This window comes from Mirounga angustirostris, unplaced genomic scaffold, assembly GCF_029215605.1.
Source record: "Mirounga angustirostris isolate CCGP_5_RB_7025 unplaced genomic scaffold, mMirAng1.0.hap1 SCAF_10, whole genome shotgun sequence".
Classification (NCBI taxonomy): Eukaryota; Metazoa; Chordata; class Mammalia; order Carnivora; family Phocidae; genus Mirounga; species Mirounga angustirostris.
This window is the reverse complement of record NW_026991718.1, coordinates 76,932,644-76,953,111: the sequence shown is the minus strand read 5'-3', so window position 1 is coordinate 76,953,111 and position 20,468 is coordinate 76,932,644. Positions and strand designations below refer to the sequence as shown.

The following is a 20,468-nucleotide window of genomic DNA, read 5'->3' as shown; positions in this document are numbered from 1 at the left end:
TTTACAAAATCTTAGGTGTCGAAATGATCAAATTCACTCTGCTAAAGGGAAAGCGTCAAAGATCTCAGGGAAACGTGAGATTTCTATAGATTTTGGAGAGGGAAGATGGTTCCTTTAAAACTCTGTTGGACTTCTTTAGGTGCCTGGCACAGAGGAAGCGCCTCTGTTGGTAGCCGCTACCGCTGATAATCCTTTGGGGCAATCACTAAGTAGCTGCTCCAGGTAAAGAAAAAAAAATCTAAGCTAAAACAAGAGAAAACAAGCCCAAACAAATAAATTCCACAGCCATTAAAGAGCAGCCAGGAATAATACTCACTTTTCATAGCTCTTAATGGCCTGTTCCACTTTTTGCTTATAGATATTGAGCTTGACTCCTTGGGGGTTAATTAATGTCATCTTATTGGTGGTGTTGCACACGTGTGCCAGAGGGAACACCTGAACAGCAATACCAAAGGAAGGCGTCAGCTGATAGGTTAACATGTACCTTTGAAAATGGATCTACAGAACATATGGCATGTTTTTATGACTATAAAACCAGTATAATTACAGAAAAATTAGAGAACACGGATAATCACAAAGAAAAAAAAATAAGAATCTGAGATATCATTGCTAATCTTTTTCTTCCAATTTTAAAACTATATATTTTTAAAATCACCACCATGCACACACACAAAACAACAGCTTTGGGAAATTCCTAGTCAGAAACAAGTATCATCTTCATAAGCCCCTGTCAAACTGATGAGAGTGAGCAATTTTTAAGTAAAAGGATCGCCTTGTTGCTACTTTGTAAATTACTACTTGGGTTAAACATCTTCCTCATATATTTATTTTACATTTTATTTTCTCTTGAAAATATCTGATTATATTTAACATCTTTGGACTATTTTCCTTGTCAGTTTATAAGAGATTCTTATAAATGTCAAAGAGAGAAGCCTTAGTGATCACATTCTATAAGAACAGCAGACTACCAGAAAGAGAGGGCTTCTTTTGTAGTCTTTCTGCTTGCACCTGGTGCTTACTTTTGGGTTTGGGTATGTCTATGATTCCATGCCATCTTCTTAATACCTATAATACTATATACTTACCTCTTTGCATGTTACCTCTCTCTCTCTAGTAGAATATAAGCTCCATCAGAGTAGAAACTTTGTCTTATTTACTACTGTATTCCCATTACCTAGAACATTGGCTGGCACATAGTATGCCCTCAACAAATGTTTGTTGGTAAATGAATAAATATATATTCATAAAAAAGTATATTCCATACCTTAATATTTAAACAAAAGAGAAAAGTCTAACAGAATGCCAAGCTATAAAATTGCTTCAAAATTATATATGATTCCAACCATAGCAGCATGTAGGCATTTTGAAAATGTGGAGAATTGCTTTTGAGAAGTAAATTTTTACTTTCAATCAAGATGATATAGGTCATGCTTTTATGTTCCCTCTTATATCCAAAATTATACAAAAATTGAATTGTTATTGCTTAAGAAAAAAAATGCAGAGAACGGAAAGGAGGAAGGAAAGAAAAAAAGGTCAGAAGCATGGCTGATAAATTTCTAGATACAAAAGTTGAATGGAACTGGGAACAAGTGAGCAGGGCTGAAGTTGTGGACTTGCTGTCTCTGTGTTTAAGGACAGCAGGGGCGGGGCGGAGGGGGCGTGTGGAGGCGCGGTGCACAACTCCTGGAGAGCAAGTGGCACTATGTATGAGTGTTTGTACGCCAAGTACCCAAGTCAGGCTCAGTGCGGGCCTGAATCCAGTACTGGTCTGAGGGCCTCTCACCCTTGAAGAAGATTCTGCCAACTGAGAGAGGACACTGATGTAGCATCACCACCAAGAACTATACCAAGCCACCCTCTGAATCTATCACATTCCAGTACCACCGAGGAATGAGAGCTTTAAACACCAGTGGGCGGGGTGGGTGGGGGGAGGTTACAAGGGGATAGATTTAGGCAACTGCAAAACTGGAGAAAGAAAAATACAGATTAAAATAATCCTGTTAATCTATACTAAAATTCCAAAATCTATAATGAAAAAAATGCAAAAATGATGGCTGAGAAAATCAACAATGAGATTGTAAATTCAGTTGAGAAGAAATTAATCTTATGAGCCATCTAACAAAAATTTATAGCAATTATAATTAAAATTATGATTAGGTTCTTCAAAGAAGTAACAGTTATGTAAAAGTACAAAAACATACAGAAGTGCCATAAGAAAAAATGGACAGGAAAAAGAGTACTTTAAACCTATCTTGGAAAAAAGGACATTGAAATGGATGGCTACATACACTAATTTTTTAATTTAAACATCAAGACCAAAACAAACAAGAAAATAGGCAAAGATTCAGAAAACAGAAAGAAATGAAGAGGCTATGAAATCAAACCTCACTACTTGTCAGGAGCAGGAATTCAGCATGTGGCTTCTAGAACAACTTTTGTCAAAGGGAAGGGGCCAGAACAGTAGGTTAAAAGGTGAGTCGACTGGGCTTTGAACACTGAATGAAGCTTGCAGTAATACGGAAAAAAAAAAAAAAGAACACCACAACTCTCAAAATAGAGCTACATATCACAAAAACTTTCAGAGGAAAAAGAAATCAATCTCCACAAAATCAAAGACCTTTACATTTTTATCACCTCTGGAAAAAACACCCCCTTAGAAGTCTATAAATAGCTCTCCAAGTTTGCCAACATATGGCCCAAATGCAAATCAACACCATAAAATATTTAGCAACATGATAACATTTATATTAATGTTCTACTTCCCTCTTTTGTGGTTTTGGATCTCATGCCTTGCGTGGCCATCATGTACTTCAGTGTGGTAGTAGTTCAAATTTGGCTCTGTGCACCCACTCTCATTCCTTTCTGCATGCAGATTTAGGGAAAGACAAAGTCATACTCCACACCTTCAGTCTGTGGTCTTAGTTTTTACAACATGGTGGTCACATGGAGGTCCCATGGGATATTCTCTTTATGATGTCAAATGTAGTGTGACTATGAGGTCGTAAGGGGCATTCTGATAGGACTTGAGGGATCAGAACCATGGCCGCCCAGCTTCTGCAAGGAAGCATGTGGGGAGGAGGGTGCAGTTAATGAAAAAACTGACAACTTTGCTTGAAAGGGAATAAAACCTGATCACATCTCCTTTGAAAATGATTTACTTATTACCTCTCATAATGAAAATCAAGAGACCCTCTTGGACAATATTTGACAACAAAAAAAGAGCCTCATGATATCACCTACCTCAATTCTCTTGAGATTAACCTAAAGAAGCCTTACCAAATTGATATTAATAATCATACCCTGTGGGGAAAGATTTTAACTATGAGAAAGGGAGGGAAGATGGGGGAGAGAGAGAGAGAGAGATAAATGAGGGAGAGACAGAAAGAAAGAAAGAGAGAGAGAGAGAGGGTCATCGACCATAAAGAAAGAAGAAATTGCTAGAATTCGTAGACAGCTAATTTGGGTTGATTCTGTTAGAATTTTTCCCACTGTTAGACCTGTAAGCAACCACTGTATTTAAGAATAGTTTTGTCAATAATGGTAATAGTGTTTATCCTTTACTCTCTGCCAAGCATTAAGCACTCTCTACATATTTTCTCATTCAGTCCCTATATTGATATATACATTGAGTTGCAGGTTTTGTTACATGCCTTTTCTTTCTACCAAACTCTGCTGTTCTTTATTCCTTTCAAAAAAAAAACCTACTAGTTTTCTAGCATAATACATGTACAAAGTAACCATTTATTGAATATTTGAAAAACTAAAACTATATATAAATTAAAAATAATGGTCAAGGCTCAAAAAATGTTTATCTATATTATAAAACATAATGAAGTCTGGATTCCACCAAATTTGAATTCTTGGTAATTGAGGCATGGGATGAATGTAACTTTGCTATTTTTTTAAGAGGTATTTGCTAGAAATATGAATAAAGTGAACAATATTTTGAGAGATTTAGCTTATATAAGAAAACTATTCTGAAATAATAAAAGAACAGAAAATTAAAATGAAATACCATTTTCACACAGCAATTGGCAAAATTTTTTTTTTTTAATGTACTGCTCTTAAGTGATAACAAAGACATAGGTAAATAGGCCTTGTTAAAATTCCAAGTAAACTGTGCACTAATGGGGGACTAATTTAAATAAATTGCAGTAGTTCATATTATTGAATATTAGTGCAACCATTAAAAATTCATCCAAATATGGTCATTACAAGGGAGTATGTTCATAACAAATGCTAAATGAAGGAAGCAGAATACAGAACTGTATGCACAGGTATTAGTTGTTAAAGTCATACTACAGGTAGAGTTCCTCCTGACAACATTCTGTGTTTATCAGCAACCCCACATTTTGAAAATGAGAAAACAGTATGAAACTGGTGTTTATATATTTATTGTTCAACCTTGGCTTAATTCACCAATTTCACTTTTTCCAACTTAATCAGCTCTTCCAACAAATATCCCAGAGCTTGCTGCCAGATTGGCCAAGGAGAGGTCTGACGGGATGTGCGTAATGAAAACGCCAGAGCTGCACAAATCCTGCATGGGTAACTCTGAACACAGATGTGGTGGCTTTATGGACAGTGCGGATGCACAAACTGCTGAGTGCAGAAGCTTAAATGTCTGCTTTCAAACTGGAACATCTCCAGTCTCCAAAGAACAAATGAAAGCAGGACCACACAATTAACTGGCAAAGGAGGAGTGTGTCAACAAGATCATTCATAAACCCAAGAAAATATGTTACTTACTACAGAGTAGTCTATGTCCCACATTTTTCATATAAACTTTTAGAAAAGAAATGATTGTTCTTTTCAATTTAGTGAACACTTTAATTGTAGAAGATAAACATCTGTTGACCTGGAACAATGTTCACCATAGACTGTTGAGTAAAAATGAAGGCACAAAACTGTATATTCAGTTTGACTTCATTTTGGTAAAACAAAAACAAAGAACAAAAGATACATATGTAGCGAAAAAGGTCTGGTCAAACAACTACCAAATGATTCATCAGTGGTGGAATTATGACTCTACTGTTTCTTTCTTTTTCACTTATCTGTATTTCCTAATTTTTATACACAGTGAATATATATAGCTTTTGTAGTAACTGTCCTTTTAATTTTTTAATTAAGATAAGCCTTTCTATCAATACATAATTTCGTTATGTTCAATGCTACTATATACGACAGCAACAAAATGCTTGTCCTTAACAGCATCCCTAACCTCTTTGCATCTAACTTCCTTGTCAGCTAAACGACAAGATGAATAGCAATTTCACTAAGTTGCTCTAACTTTTAGATATAATACTTTGATGATATGAAATGCTTTGTTCGAAACCCAGTAATGAGGGCTCATCATGTACTATATTAATGGGATTGTGCCATGGCCTGTCAGAAGTAAATGATGGAGCTAGTGTGCAAGCCCAGCGTATCTGACCACAGAGTTATGTGCCTAATGAACCCAGATTACGGCAAAGCAGGAAGCCTTGATGGGATGTTATTAAAGAACATCATGATGTTGATGCTGATTATGTAAATTTCCAATGATACAGATTAATGTTCCTGAATTATTTCACTTTTCTTTGAAGCAATTGGCAATAAAGAACTCTGAATTCCAGATTCATCAAATAACTAAAACAATTTTATCCTTTATATGACTTGGCAATGAATTAATCTTTTTGAAAGAGCTAAGGTAAAATTATCTGGTCCACTGGAAACCAAAAGTGCCAGTTAGCATCTTGTAATGAAGAGTTGCTAGGGCAACCTCTCTGCTCAATACTTCATTTCCAAGGTGACAGATTTGATGCTGGTCCGGAAAACACTGAAAACCAAAACAGCATTGTGTTCCAGAAGAAGAAAGAGCCCATACATAAGTCATGAATGAAATAAAGAGCTGGGGACAAAGCCAAACACTGCTTTACAATTCGGCCCAGACAGATGTGGCCAGGCACAGAACATAGGAGTAAGAGTCAATTAAAATTCTCAGTGAAGTGGGTTAAGATTCAGGTTTCCTTTTCAGCTCCATTATACTTTTTTGTCTACTTTTTCATAAAACATTAGGTCCAAATCTCAAAAAGCTATACATCCCACTAAGGAGGAGATATTTTTAGGTTATTGTCTTACTATTCTTTCCATTTCTAAGTGAGGGTCTCTTCCAGTCAGAGAAGATGTTAAGGAATAAAAGATATAGGCGTGCTTTGAGAGTGAAGTTGGAATTTACTGCAGTATACTCCCATCATCATCATGATTTGTGCTCTAACTATCAATAATGGAGGAAGGTAAGCATGCTGGATGGTGTGTTACCTACTCACAGGTCTGTGATGAGAATTTACATTGTCACAAAAGTCACCAAGCACAAGTACCAATGGTGGAATGCAATTGAAAAATGTTGCTCCTCATCCCTTGGCTTTGCTTTCTAGGGTCAGAAGACTAGAATGTTCTTATAAAGAACAGAACCCTCACTACTCTTCCAGTTTTTCCGTCTTGGGAATCACTCCATATTTTTTTCTCTCTGAGCCCCACATGGCTTAGTCTTATCTACCTGACTTTGAAAATAGCCTTGGATCCACCCCCATTGTTGCCACCTGGGTGATAGTCATCCAGGCTTTGCCTCCTGACTGACTCTTACCCTTCCCAGCTTCAAACCTCTCCAACTATTCTGCACATTGCTGCTGAAGCCCAAACTTGATCTTCTGCTAAAAACCCTTTGCTTGTCCTCAGGATGACATTCCAACTTCTTAAATCAATCAAGGCACTTCCTTTACTAGTGCTAACACCTTCTTCCAGTCACACAAAACATTCTTTAGAATAACAAACTTTCTTGGACCCTTAAACTCCCCCACCTGCTCCCCCACTGCTTAGGACATCCCTCCCAACCTCCTCACCTCATAACTCCTTTTCTGTTCCTGGGTCTTAACTCTCACAGCCAAGTGTGAAGCCTTCTTTGACAAATGAAACTGGCTTAGGGGCCTCTCCTGCATCTTCACTCTGCACCTCCCACTTGTCGCATTTAACCAGGACTTTTTTAAATTGCTATTTCCTCCATGAGATGGTAAACTGTGTTCGGGTAGAAACATTGGTTGTCTTATTTGGCTATACTATAGAGATCAGCTCAGGGCCTGCATACGGTAGGCATGTAATATTTGTTGAATATTTTTAGAATAAAAGCCAATATTTACTGAGTGCCTGCTGAGTATGGACTATTACATGCATTACTTCTTTTAATCCCATAACAATCTCAGAGTATGCATATTATTATTATATAAATTACTGTTTACTTCTTCAGAATACGAACCAGTGAAGAGAGGACAGGTTGAATAAGATTTTACGTCTGCATATTATTTTGAGGGTTTTCAAAACATTTCTACACTTATAGAACAAATGCTTATCAACAAATATTATATAGAGTTCCTCTTGGGAAAAAGGTTGTCCTTGGGGCTGTAACTAGTAGAAATGTAAAATTTATTTGGAAGGTTATTTGATTTCATCTGTCAAAATTTTAAACATGCACACCCTTTGGGTCTAGCAACACCACTTCACAGAATCTACCCCAAAAGAGACACGTACATGTGCCCAAAAATCTCTGTGCAAGGAAATCTGTTACAGGATTGTTTGTGATATGGAAAAGAAGGATATAATGTAAATGTCCATTAAGAATGGGAAAGAACTGGGGATGACAAGTACAGCACAGGAAATATAGTGAACAGTACTATAATAGAATTGGATGGTGACAGAGGATGTTACACTTGTGGTAAGCACACCATAACTTATAGAGTTGTTGGAATCACTGTGTTGTACACATAAAACTAATGTAATATGGTGTACCAACTATACTTCAATTAAGAAATAAAATAATGAGGAAGAACCTTGAAACTAGTAAGAATGAGACAGACCCATATCTACACATGTGTAAAAGTCTCTAACAGCTTAATTTTTTTTAAAGTAGGATCCATACCCAGCATGGAGCCCAACATGGGGCCTGAACTCATGACCCCGAGAGTAAGACCTGAGCTGAGATCAAGAGTCGGACATTTAACTGACTGAGCCACCCAAGTGCCCCTAAGACCTTAATTTTTAAAAGATAATTTTTATAAAATAAACAACAAATTATAAAAGATAAAAATGGCAAATCCATATGGTATCACCTCATTTATGATTATTAAAATTGTTCTGCATATGTGTATAAATATATGTTATGTATACATACATATATATATGAGCGTGTGTGTAGAAAAGAGTTGGAGAGACTGTCTTTTTTCCATTGGATATTTTTTCCTGATTTGTCAAAGATTATTTGATCATAGAGTTGAGGGTCCATATCTGAGCTCTCTATTCTGTTCCATTGGTCTATGTGTTTGTTTTTGTGCCAATACCATGTTGTCTTGGTGATCACAGCTTTGTAATATAGCTTGAGGTCCAGGCAACGTGATGCCCCCAGCTTTGTTTTTCTTTTTCAACATTTCCTTGGCGATTTGGGGTCTTTTCTGGTTCCATACAAATTTTAGGATTGTCTGTTCCAGCACTTTGAAAAATGCCAATGGTATTTTAATAGGGTTGGCACTGAAAGTGTAAATTGCTCTGGGGAGGATAGACATTTTAACAATGTTTATTCTTCCAATCCATGAGCATGGAATATTTTTCCATCTTTTTGTGTCTTCCTTAATTTCTTTCATAAGTGTTCTGTAGTTTCTAGAGTATAGATCCTTTATCTCTTTAGTTAGGTTTATTCCTAGGTATCTTACGGTTTTTGCTGCTATTGTGAATGGAACTGATCCCTTAATTTCTCTTTCTACAGTTGCATTGTTAGTGTATAGAAAAGCAACTGATTTCTGTGCATTGATTTTGTATCCTGCCACATTGCTGAATATGAGTTCTAGTAATTTGTGGGTGGAGTCTTTTGGGTTTTCCACATAAAGTATCATGTTATCTGCGAAGAGGGAGAGTTTGACTACTTCTTTGACAATTTGGATGCCTTTTATTTCTTTTTGTTGCCTGATTGCTGAGGCTAGGACTTCTAGTACTATGTTGAACAACAGTGGTAAGAGTGGGCATCCTTGTCGTGTTCCTGATCTTAAGGGAAAAGCTCTCCAATGGAAAGAAGACAGTCTCTTCAATAAGTGGTGCTGGAAAAATTGGACAGCTACATATAAAAGAATGAAACTGGACCATTCCCTTACAACATACACAAAGATAAACTCAAAATGGATAAAAGAACTCAATGTGAGACAGGAATCCATCAAAATCCTAAAGGAGAATATAGGCAGTAACCTTTTCGACATGGCCACAGCAACTTCTTTCAAGACACGTCTCCAAACGCAAGTGAAACAAAAGCAAAAATGAACTTTTGGGATTTCATCAAGATAAAAAGCTTCTGCACAGCAAAGGAAACAGTCAACAAATCTAAGAGGCAGCCCATGGAATGGGAGAAGATATTTGCAAATGACACTACAGATAAAGGGCTGATATCTAAGATCTATAAAGAACTTCTCAAACTCTACACTCAAAAAACTAATAAACCCAGTCAAAAAATGGGCAGAAGACATGAACAGACACTTCTCCAAAAAAGACATACAAATGGCTAACAGACACATGAAAAAATGTTCATCATCACTAGCCATCAGGGAAATACAAATCAAAACCACAATGAGATACCACCTTACACCAGTTAGAATGGCAAAAATTAACAAAACAGGAAACAACAAATGTTGGTGAGGATGTGGAGAAAGGGGAACCCTCTTACACTGTTGGTGGGAATGCAAGCTGGTACAGCCACTTTGGAAAACAGTATGGAGGTTCCTCAAAATGTTAAGAATAGAGCTACCCTATGACCCAAAAATTGCACTAAGAGGTATTTACTCCAAAGATACAGACATAGTGAAAAGAAGGGGCATGTGCACCCCAGTGTTCATGGCAGCAATGTCCACAATAGCCAAACCGTGGAAGGAGCTGAGATGCCCTTCAACAGATTAATGGATAAAGAAGTTGTGGTACATATACACAATGGAATATTATTCAGCCATCAAAAACGATGAATACCTACCATTTGCATCGACACGGATGGAGCTGGAGGGGATTATGTTAAGTGAAGTAAGTCAAGCAGAGAAAGACAATTATCATATGGTTTCACTCATATGTGGAACATAAGCAATAGCATAGAGGACCATAGGGGAAGGGAAGGAAATTCAAAGGGGGAGAAATCGGAGAGGAAGATGAACCATGAGAGACTATGGATCCCGAGAAACAATCTGGGGATTTCAGAAGGGAGAGGGGGAGGGGGTAACAGGGTGATGGGTATTGAGGCGGGCACGTGTTGTGATGAGCACTGGGTGTTATACTTAACTAATGAATCACTGAACACTACATCAAAAACTAATTATGTACTATACAGTGGCTAACTGAACATAATAAAAAAAAATTGGAAAGGTAGTCACCAAACTATCAGAGTTTCCTTTGTAGACGAGAGTGGCTAAGAGAAAAGCTTCCACGTTTTCCTTTAAAGACTTCTACATGGCATTCCATACTGAGAATGTATTCATAAATTACTTAGCAAATAAAAATAAACCAATAATTAATTAAAAATTAGGTTCCCTTTATATTTCACCATTTTATCATTTGTTATAAGTCTGGTTTTCTTAACCTTTTTTTGTCAGTATAACATTAATATATATTCAGTTAAAAGTAGTACAACAAAAACTAGAAAGTACATAAACAAAACCCCCAAATCTCCAATAATCTCCTAACTCAGATAAACACTATTAACATTTTGGTAAAAGAGAAAAGGAGGGAGAAAGAGTGCTACGTCTACATCATACATATATGTAACCAAATTTATGTACTATATATGTGGAGCTTTGTACCTGATTTTTTCATTTAGCATTAATTATACATAGAGCTAGTGTATAAGAAAGCAACTGATTTCTGTGCATTGATTTTGTATCCTGCCACATTACTGAATTGCTGTATGAGTTCTAGTAATTTGGGGATGGAGCCTTTCGGATTTTCCACATAAAGTATCATGTTATCTGTGAAGAGGGAGAGTTTGACTTCTTCTTTGCCAGTTTGAATACCTTTTCTTTCTTTTTGTTGTCTGATTGCTGTTGCTAGGATTTCTAGTACTATGTTGAACAATAGTGGCAAGAATGGGCATCCTTGTCATGTTCCTGATCTTACGGGAAAGGCTCTCAGCTTTTCCCCATTGAGGATGATATTCGCTGTGGCTTTTTCATAGATGGATTTTATGAACTTGAGCAATGTTCCCTCTATCCCTACACTCTGAAGAGTTTTAATCAGGAAAGGATGCTGTATTTTGTCAAATGCTTTTTCTGCATCAATTGAGAGGACCATATGGTTCTTCTCTCTCCTCCTATTAATGTGTTCTATCACATTGATTGATTTGCGAATGTTGAACCACCCTTGCATCCTGGGCATAAATCCTACTTGGTCGTGGTGGATGATCCTTTTAATGTATTGTTGGATCCTATTAGCTAGGATTTTGTTGAGAATTTTGGAATCCATATTCATCAGGGATACCGGTCTGAAATTCTCCTTTTTGATGGGGTCTTTGCCTGGTTTGGGGATTAAGGTAATGCTGGGCTCACAGAATGAGTCTGGAAGCTTTCCTTCTGTTTCTATTTTTTGAAACAGCTTCAGGAGAATAGTTATTATTTCTTCTTTGAATGTTTGGAAGAATTCACCCAGGAATCCATCAGGCAAAATCAATGCATAGAAACCAGTTGCTTTCTTATACACTAACAATGCAACTGTAGAAAGAGAAATTAGAGAATCGATTCCATTTACAATAGCACCAAAAACCATAAGATACCTCAGAATAAACCTAACCAAAGAGGTAAAGGATCTATACTCTAGGAACTACAGAACACTCATGAAAGAAATTGAAGAAGACACAAAAAGATGGAAAAACATTCCATGTTCATGGATCAGAATAATAAACATTGTTAAAATGTCTATGCTGCCCACAGCAATCTATACCTGCAACGCCATCCTGATCAAAATTCCAACATTTTTCAAAGTGCTGGAACAAACAATCCTAAAATTTGTATGGAATCAGAAAAGACCCTGAATCACCAAGGAAATGCTGAAAAAGAAAAACAAAGCTGAGGGCATCATATTGCCTGATTTCAAGCTATATTACAAAGCTGTGATCACCAAGACAGCATGGTACTGGCACAAAAACAGACGTACAGACCAAATGGAACAGAATAGAGAGCCCAGATATGGACTCTCAACTCTATGATCAAATAATCTTCGACAAAGCAGGAAAAAATATGCAATGGAAAAAAGACAGTCTCTTCAATAAATGGTGCTGGGAAAATTGGACAGCTGTATAGAGAAGAATGAAACTCGACTATTCTCTAACACTATACACAAAGATAAACTCAAAATGGATGAAAGAACTCAATGTGAGACAGGAATCCATCAAAATCCTAGAGGAGAACATAGACAGTAACCTCTTCGACATTGGCCACAGCAACTTCTTTCAAGATACATCTCCAAACGCAAGTGAAACAAAAGCAAAAATGAACTCTTGGGATTTCATCAAGATAAAAAGCTTCTGCACAGCAAAGGAAACAGTCAACAAAACTAAGAGGCAACCCACAGAATGGGAGAAGATATTTGCAAAGGACACTACAGACAAAGTGCTGATAACCAAGATCTATAAAGAACTTCTCCAACTCAACACCCAACAAATAATCAAGTCAAAAAATGGGCAGAAGACATGAACAGACACTTCTTCGAAGAAGACATACAAATGGCTAACAGACACATGAAAAAATGTTCATCATCACTAGCCATCAGGGAAATCCAAAACAAAACCACAATGAGATACCACCTTACACCAGTTAGAATGGCAAAAATTAACAAAACAGGAAACAACAATTGTTGGTGAGGATGTGGAGAAAGGGAACCCTCTTACACTGTTGGTGGGAATGCAAGTTGGTATAGCCACTTTGGAAAACAGTATGGAGGTTCCTCAAATATTTAAAAATAGAGCTACCTTATGACCCAGCAATTACACTCCTGGGTATTTACCCCAAAGACACAGATGTAGTGAAAAGAAGGGCCAAATGCACTCCAATGTTCATAGCAGCAATGTCCATAATAGCCAAATTATGGAAAGAGCTGAGATGCCCTTCAATAGACGAATGGATAAAGAAGATGTGGTCCATATATACAATGGAAGCTTACTCAGCCATCAGAAAGGATGAATACACAACTTTTAGATCAACATGGATGAGACTGGAGGAGATTATGCTAAGTGAAATAAGTCAAGCAGAGAAAGTCAATTATCATATGGTTTCACTTATTTGTGGAACATAAGGAATAGCATGGAGGACATTAGGAGAAGGAAGGGAAAAATAAAGGAGGGGAAATCGGAGGGGGAGAAGAACCATGAGAGACTATGGACTCTGAGAAACAAACTGAGGGTTTTAGAGGGGAGGGGGGTGGGGGGATGGATTAGCCTGGTGATGGGTATTAGGGAGGGCATGTATTGCATGGAGCACTGGGTGTTATATGAAAACAATGAATCATGGAACACTACATCAAAAACTAATGATGTACCTGTATGGTGACTAACATAACATAATAAAATTAAATTTTAAAAAATTACATTGAGAGCTTTTCCCTATGTCATTCCTTATTCTTTAGGAACATGACATTTAATGAACGTATGACCCTCCATGATACGGGTATACCCTGTAGACATTTAAGTTGTCTTCAGCATTCTCATTGTTAGATATAAGGCAGCACTAACCATTCTTTGAATATATGTATCAGTATTTCTGATTATGAAATATCTACATATGGATTCACTGGAGAAAAGGCTGTATGCTCTTAACACCTCTGAGTGTACTGCCAAGGAGGCACCAATTTATACTCCCACCAGCAGAATATAAAAGTTCTCATTTCATCCTAATTTTGCCATCACTGTTCATTGGTATTTGTGTTTGTTTGTTTATTAGTATTTTTTAACCTTACAAATTTGATGGTGGTGGTGGGGTAGTTGTCTAACTGGTTTTTCAGTTTGCACTTTTTCTCAACGCATATATTAGGTTACCAGGTAAGAAATATTTTTGTATGGGGTTTTGATTATTTTTTAATTTATCTCCCTAGATTTTCCAATGAGGTATTTACCATTTTTTTATTCTTTTATGGTATGGGCACGTGTGTATGTATGTTGTTCTGTGAACAGAACAATGATTTATACACACACACACACACACAGGTTTATATGGATGCAAACTCAAAAACATATTTAAGACATTACTCTTGTAACTCTTTGTTGTATATGTTACAAATATTTTTCTGAGCTCTGCCTTCATTTTATTTGTATGTTTTTATGCAATATAACATTTTTCTGTATTTGATCTATAAATCCTTCCCTTGTCGTTTCTTCTTTGATTTTATGTTTGTACTTCCCTACCCTATCATGTTTGTTTTTTTGAGAAATTTACTTTTCCATGTTTCAGGCTATTGGAAGGCTTAGAAGGAGACGTGAGAAGCACAAGAAAATTCTACTTCTCGGTAGAGTTCACTAAAGACATCTTATTCCAAATAAAACTGAAGAGTATTAATAAAATAAATGCACAGAATAGGAAAAGCTGCCACCAAACTTCCTAGAAGAAATCAATCAGTGTTCGGTTTCTCTCTGCTTCTTCTGGAGGAAGTCAAGTTCAAGTGATACATTGTTATCTGACCAAACAGGTTAGAGTTCACTGGAGATACAAATAGAACCTGCCAGTCACAAGGTCTCAGCCAGACACAGAACCACTCACTGTGAGGCAGAGTCATGAGGAATACATCATCAATCAGACACAACCTCCAGAGCAAAAATCACTGGTTGTGCAAAACTAGGGTGCATGTTGAACTCCGTGAGTGTAATGTCTTCAATGTGACTAAGAGAAAAAATTCACCAATTCCTCTGCTTCTTCCAAATACATCAAGACCAGTTAGATAAAGCCCCCACCCCCTTTTTTTTAGATTTTATTTATTTATTTGACAGAGGGAGACACAGCCAGAGAGGGAACACAAGCAGGGGGAGTGGGAGAGGGAGAAGCAGGCTTCCCACTGATCAGGGAGCCCGATGTGGGGCTCAATCCCAGGACCCTGAGATCATGACCTGAGCCGAAGGCAGATGCCCAACGACTGAGCCACCCGGGCACCCCGATAAAGGCTTTTTTTTAAAAAAAGATTTCTTTTTTTAAACACTGGTTGTGTTCCCTCTCTCGCTGTGTCTCTCTCTGTCATATAAATAAATAAAATCTTAAAAAAAAAAAAAAAGATTTCCTGCCTTTGATTTTTTTCAATTTTTTTTATGGAAAATCAAAGCTATGTAAAAAAGCAGACAGAATAGTAGAACGAGCTTCCCCTGATTCAATATTATTATTATGCAAATTTAACAGTTATCAACTCGTGGCCAATCTTCTTTTACCTATTCCTCTCCTCCCCCAACAACTGCCACCCTCCCAATGATTGGGAAGCAAATTCCAAACACCCTACATTTCTTCTGTAACCATCACAGGATGAGATGAGTTCTTTTAAGGATAGTATTTCCATTTAGTGACTATAAAGCCTGGTATGTTTCTATTTAAATCATTAGCTGCCACTGTATTTGTCCAGAAGCATTGGGGTTTGATCTTCATATCCTTGTTTTTTGTGTGTTCCTCATTCTTGAACAGTCTGGCTGCTCCACTGAATCTGTTCTTGCTAAGGGCAAGGACCTTCTAGTTGCCCAATTCAAGGGAAACTTTTCAGTATTTATTTGGCATTCCTCCACATTTAACCCTCCCATGCTCTCCCACTGCTTTTTCCCCTTCCAAGATATGACTGTCATTCTCTTACAGTTCTTTGGCTCTGGTTCATTCTCTGTCTCTGTCTCTCTCTCTCTCTCTGCGTCTCTCTTGCTCCCTCCCTCTTTCCCTCTCTGACTTTTTCCTTTGGAGACTTTTATGATGGAAAAGATGCCACTGGGGTTGCCTGGTTGGCTCAGTCGGCTAAGGGGTCCGATTCCTGGTTTCAAATCAGGTCCTGATCTCATGGGTCCATGAGATCGAGCCTCATGTTGGGCCCGGAGCTCAGCCGGAAGTCTGCTTGAGAATCTCTCCCTCTGCCCTCCCCCCACTCATGCAGGCATGCATGTGTTCTCTCTCTCTCTCTCAGTAAGTAAATCTTAAAAAAAAAAAAAAAAAAGAAAAGAAAAGATGCCACTATATTTAAGAAGAGAAGGTAAGCAAAGGGAGGACATAGTCTCTCACAAGTTCTCCCCTGGTCCTCTGATACTGGATAATGTTCACTCATGACTCATGACTCTGAGAAGATTTTCAAACATGTTTGCAGCTCCACACTGCCACCCACCAGCAACCAGCTGTGAACAGCCAACCCAACAAAGACCAATGTCTTCTCGGCTTAAAAACAAAACTTCGTAAGAGCTTTTCTCTCTCCTTTTTACTATCTTTACAAATAATTTTCTTTTCAATGGCTGAAATACATTTCTGTTACAACTGTACAAGACCAAAGTGGACTACATTTTATTTGAACCAGGAATGAAAAATACGTCAGGCAGGGACAAATAGAAAATCAGTCTTACCTCATCAAAGACCTTGGAAACAACATGCTTGTCCAGAATGGGAACATAGGTGGGGATGTGAGGGACCGCTGTCATGGACAAGGCATCCATGACAGTGAGTTTCTTGGCAACCAAGCCATGGGTCTTGAGCCACTTTTCTGAAGACATACTTGAAGAAATAAGAACACAGACTATGATGCTTTAAAACTTGTAATAAATAAAAACACAACAAAACCTCCCTGGTAAAATTAAAGTACTCACTCTTGGTCATGAACCTCTTTTCCTTCTCGACTCACTCTTCCTAATGATTTGCCATCTAGGTACTCATTTGTCAGCAGGGTGCTTATTTCTGTGGAAGGAGAAAATGACAGTTGTATAATTTCGTAATAAATGGGTTTTTTTAATCAAAAATGCAAAAGGATCACGCTTATCTTTTAGTTCGGTTGTGACCGATGATTAACAAATGGACCATATTTCAGAGAATCCTGACTGTCATAGTGGGTTCTTTGGCAAGATTCATTTGCAATTACACTAAAGACCAATGCACAGATGAATACGGCCCTATCATTGTTTTGCTTATCTACTTCATCCCATATCCATTGAGATCCCTCTCCATGGAAGAATGAGACATTCATTCTCTCATTCCCCAGAAAACACATTTTTACAATGTTAAATTTGACAATGCCATTAACCAATGATTGTTCAATGTTGGCTTCATTAGACTCCCCCCAAATTATACAAAAGAACCTTGATCAACATTTTAGTTTCTGATAGTTGCTTTGTGGTTCCTCCACTCTGTATGGAAAACCAAAATCCCTATTAGATCCTGTTTAGTTGTAGATATACATTTTCAAATCAATATTTGGGATTTTTAATATATATATCCTTATATAAACTTGGACTTATAAGTGGAAAGAAATATTAGCTAGTTGAATTGGCAGCATCTAGAAAGAGGGCTGTTTGGGAGTGAGTTGGTTGAATATCTAAGAAATCATACTCTACTCATCATATGCTAAGCCCTTTAAGAACCATGCATATAGCAGACCTAGGGACTATGACAGGTTAACTGAAACACAGGAAAAGACATCACAACAATCAGCACTAAAGAACATAAGGTTAGATTCAGCTATGATAGAGTGTACACTTCTCACTCAGTCACTTCCTCCTACTTAGGGGACTGATTGTACATATCTGTGTCATTAGTTTGATTTACTAGTTATCAACTATTTGAAATACAGGGAAAAGTCCTACAGGAATTAAACTCTTAGAAATTTACGATTTTAAGAATAAGGATTTTATTATTATAATAAAATTGGGGTGGAAAATCATATTTTCCTCACACTTAGCCCCCCAAAGGCTGACAATATGGACCAGAGAGGGGCTCATCAGATGTCGCCACCTGTGAATGAAGGGAAGAAAATAAACCAACTGTGAAGTATTAGGTTTTCAAGTTCAAACCACGGAGGGGCAGCAAGCACTACACTAGCACCATAGTTATGTGAGCCACTTGTGTATTAAACATCCAGGCACAGTAATTGCAAATCTCAGTCTAAGAAAATCCAGTTCACTATAGCAGGCAGACATGATTTACAAGGAGTCCCTGAATAGAAAGCAAACCTAACCCACTTAAAAATGATTTGTTTCCCCCAAAATGTATCTACACCCAGCTTTTTAGGAGCAGACACACTGGGCAAAGGGAGGCCAGCCTGCGCTTCCTGATATAGAGACTCTCTCTGGCTTGCCTCTGTCACTTGGAGTGTTCCAGCTGCTGGAAGTGGAAAGGCCGTCTGTCCTCTTGCTGCAAGCTGAGCTCTTGAGGCTGGACATCTGGTTTCTGAGCAGGCTGGTTTTGGTTGATTCTGTTGGTATCAAAGGGAAAGGGGTTAAAGGAATTGGGACAAAAGGAGATACTTTATTAGATGCACCTATTTTCTTGGATCCTTAAAAAAAGAATGCAGCTTCCAAATCTTAGAGGACAGTTCTGCCACCAACTAAATGCTGCAGTAAAGGCTTGTTCCACTTATCTGAGCTCAAGCTCTGCCCCTCTTTGAGAGAGATCTACTTCCAAGCTCATTCAAGTTGTTGGCAGAACTCATTTCCTTGCAGCTGCAGGACTGAGGTCCCTCTTTCCTTGCTGGCTGTCAGGGGGCCTCTCAGCTCCCTAAGCGCCCACATTACTACTCATGTAGCCCCTTCATCTTCAAGCCAGCAATGGCACACTGAATTCCACTCGTGCTTCAAGACTCTCTGACTTTCTTTTCTGTCACCAGCTGGAAAAAAGCTCCTCCTTTAAACAGCTCATGTATACTGGGCTCTCCTACACAACCTTGGTTTAAGATCAACATAACATAATCCTAGGAGTGATGCCTCACCATATTCACAGATTGCAGTCCTTTAACTAGCAAATAGATACTTATCAAATATTGACATTTAATCTGTGTGTTATATAGAAAGTAAGGAGCTTGTACCAAGACATCTTGATTATTTTTCATATGCAATCACAGAAACCACATTAATTGTAAATGTGTTCTGTACTTCACAATTTGGAGGCACAAGTACCAAGGTTTTATGTAGTATTCATGAATGAGATGTGTCCTTGTTTTCAACAAGAAGAGATTTAGCCTCTCCTATTAAGAAACTAGATAATTAGACTGAAGATGAGCTAATAATCTATAAACTGTCTCTCTTTTTCACAGAAAGTCAACATCAGTGGTCTCTGTACATAGAGATAGGACTGTGCTAAGTGTTATTCATTATTTTTCTAGGCAACAACAGGGTGATTCCTGTCTTGGTTGCCTCTGTAACCGGGAATTAAGAAGGATAAACTTCGTTGGGAGCTATGTCTGTGAGTAAAAGAGATAAATGATCTACATAGGAGAGCTGAACTCTGGCAGGCCACCTTGACCAAAATTGTTAGGCAAAACAACAGGTGTGCCAAAATGAAAATAAAATTTAGCTCCAAAAGTCTCCAAACATAAAAACTGTACTATTCCCAAACCCTGAAAATAATGAATAAAAACATATTTATCTGGCAGTGGATTCAAGCACTTAACTACTCCCCATGTTCTGTAGTCAGTCACTACATTTCATTACTCTTCTATGTTAAAAATTGAAACAGAATAAAAAATTCAGGACAGGGATGCCTATCAGTAGCAATAATCCCAAATCTAAGTGAAATGGTGGAGGTGACGAAAGGCCATTAAAATGTTTAGGACAAGTAGCAAGTAGCATTTCTAGCAAAACTCAGGCTTACTGGAATGGCAGGCAGGCTACACAAGTGGCCTGGTATGGGCATGAGCCTGACTTTCCTCCCTTGTACAGAGATACCAGAACAAGTGGACAGATCATGCAAGATTGATCCAGCTATGGCAACTGGCCCATACCAGGAAGCCTCTTGGCGTCTGTAGGTTCAAGGCTCCCCTCCTTTGCCTACAGACATGAAAACACTCAAAAGATAGTAGTGGGGAAGCTACCACAATTTTTCCCCACAAGAGACATCCAGCCTCCTGGCCTGAGGAAACTCTTGCTGCTCCCTTACATAGCACCAGCAGGGACCAGTTGTAGCCCCACTAACACCAGCAAACCAAGCACCAAAATAATATCACAAAGGCTGTGAAAATTACCATTGGAACCACAGTCCACAGAAGCAGGCCAAGGTCTATGTGCTAACTTTAAACAGGGCAAAATGTTCATCATCATTAGCCATCAGGGAAATCCAAATCAAAACCACATTGAGATACCACCTTACACCAGTTAGAATGGCAAAAATGGACAGGGAAAGAAACAACAAATGTTGGAGAGGTTGTGGAGAAAGGGAAACCCTCTTACACTGTTGGTGGGAATGCAAGTTGGTACAGCCACTTTGGAAAACAGTGTGGAGGTTCCT

General features: G+C 38.0%; 1 protein-coding gene across 1 annotated transcript in view; it reads right to left on the bottom strand.

Moving 5' to 3' along the window:
* Positions 1–20,468, bottom strand: part of VWA3B (von Willebrand factor A domain containing 3B) — a 211,482-nt gene that overhangs the window by 43,838 nt on the left and 147,176 nt on the right. Inside the window, exons 17-20 of the mRNA XM_045886208.2 lie at positions 18,325–18,441; positions 16,844–16,931; positions 16,604–16,751; positions 317–435 (exon numbers count right to left, since the gene is read on the bottom strand). Coding sequence (XP_045742164.1) covers positions 317–435; positions 16,604–16,751; positions 16,844–16,931; positions 18,325–18,441 — 472 coding nt within the window. The remainder of the gene's footprint in view (positions 1–316; positions 436–16,603; positions 16,752–16,843; positions 16,932–18,324; positions 18,442–20,468) is intronic.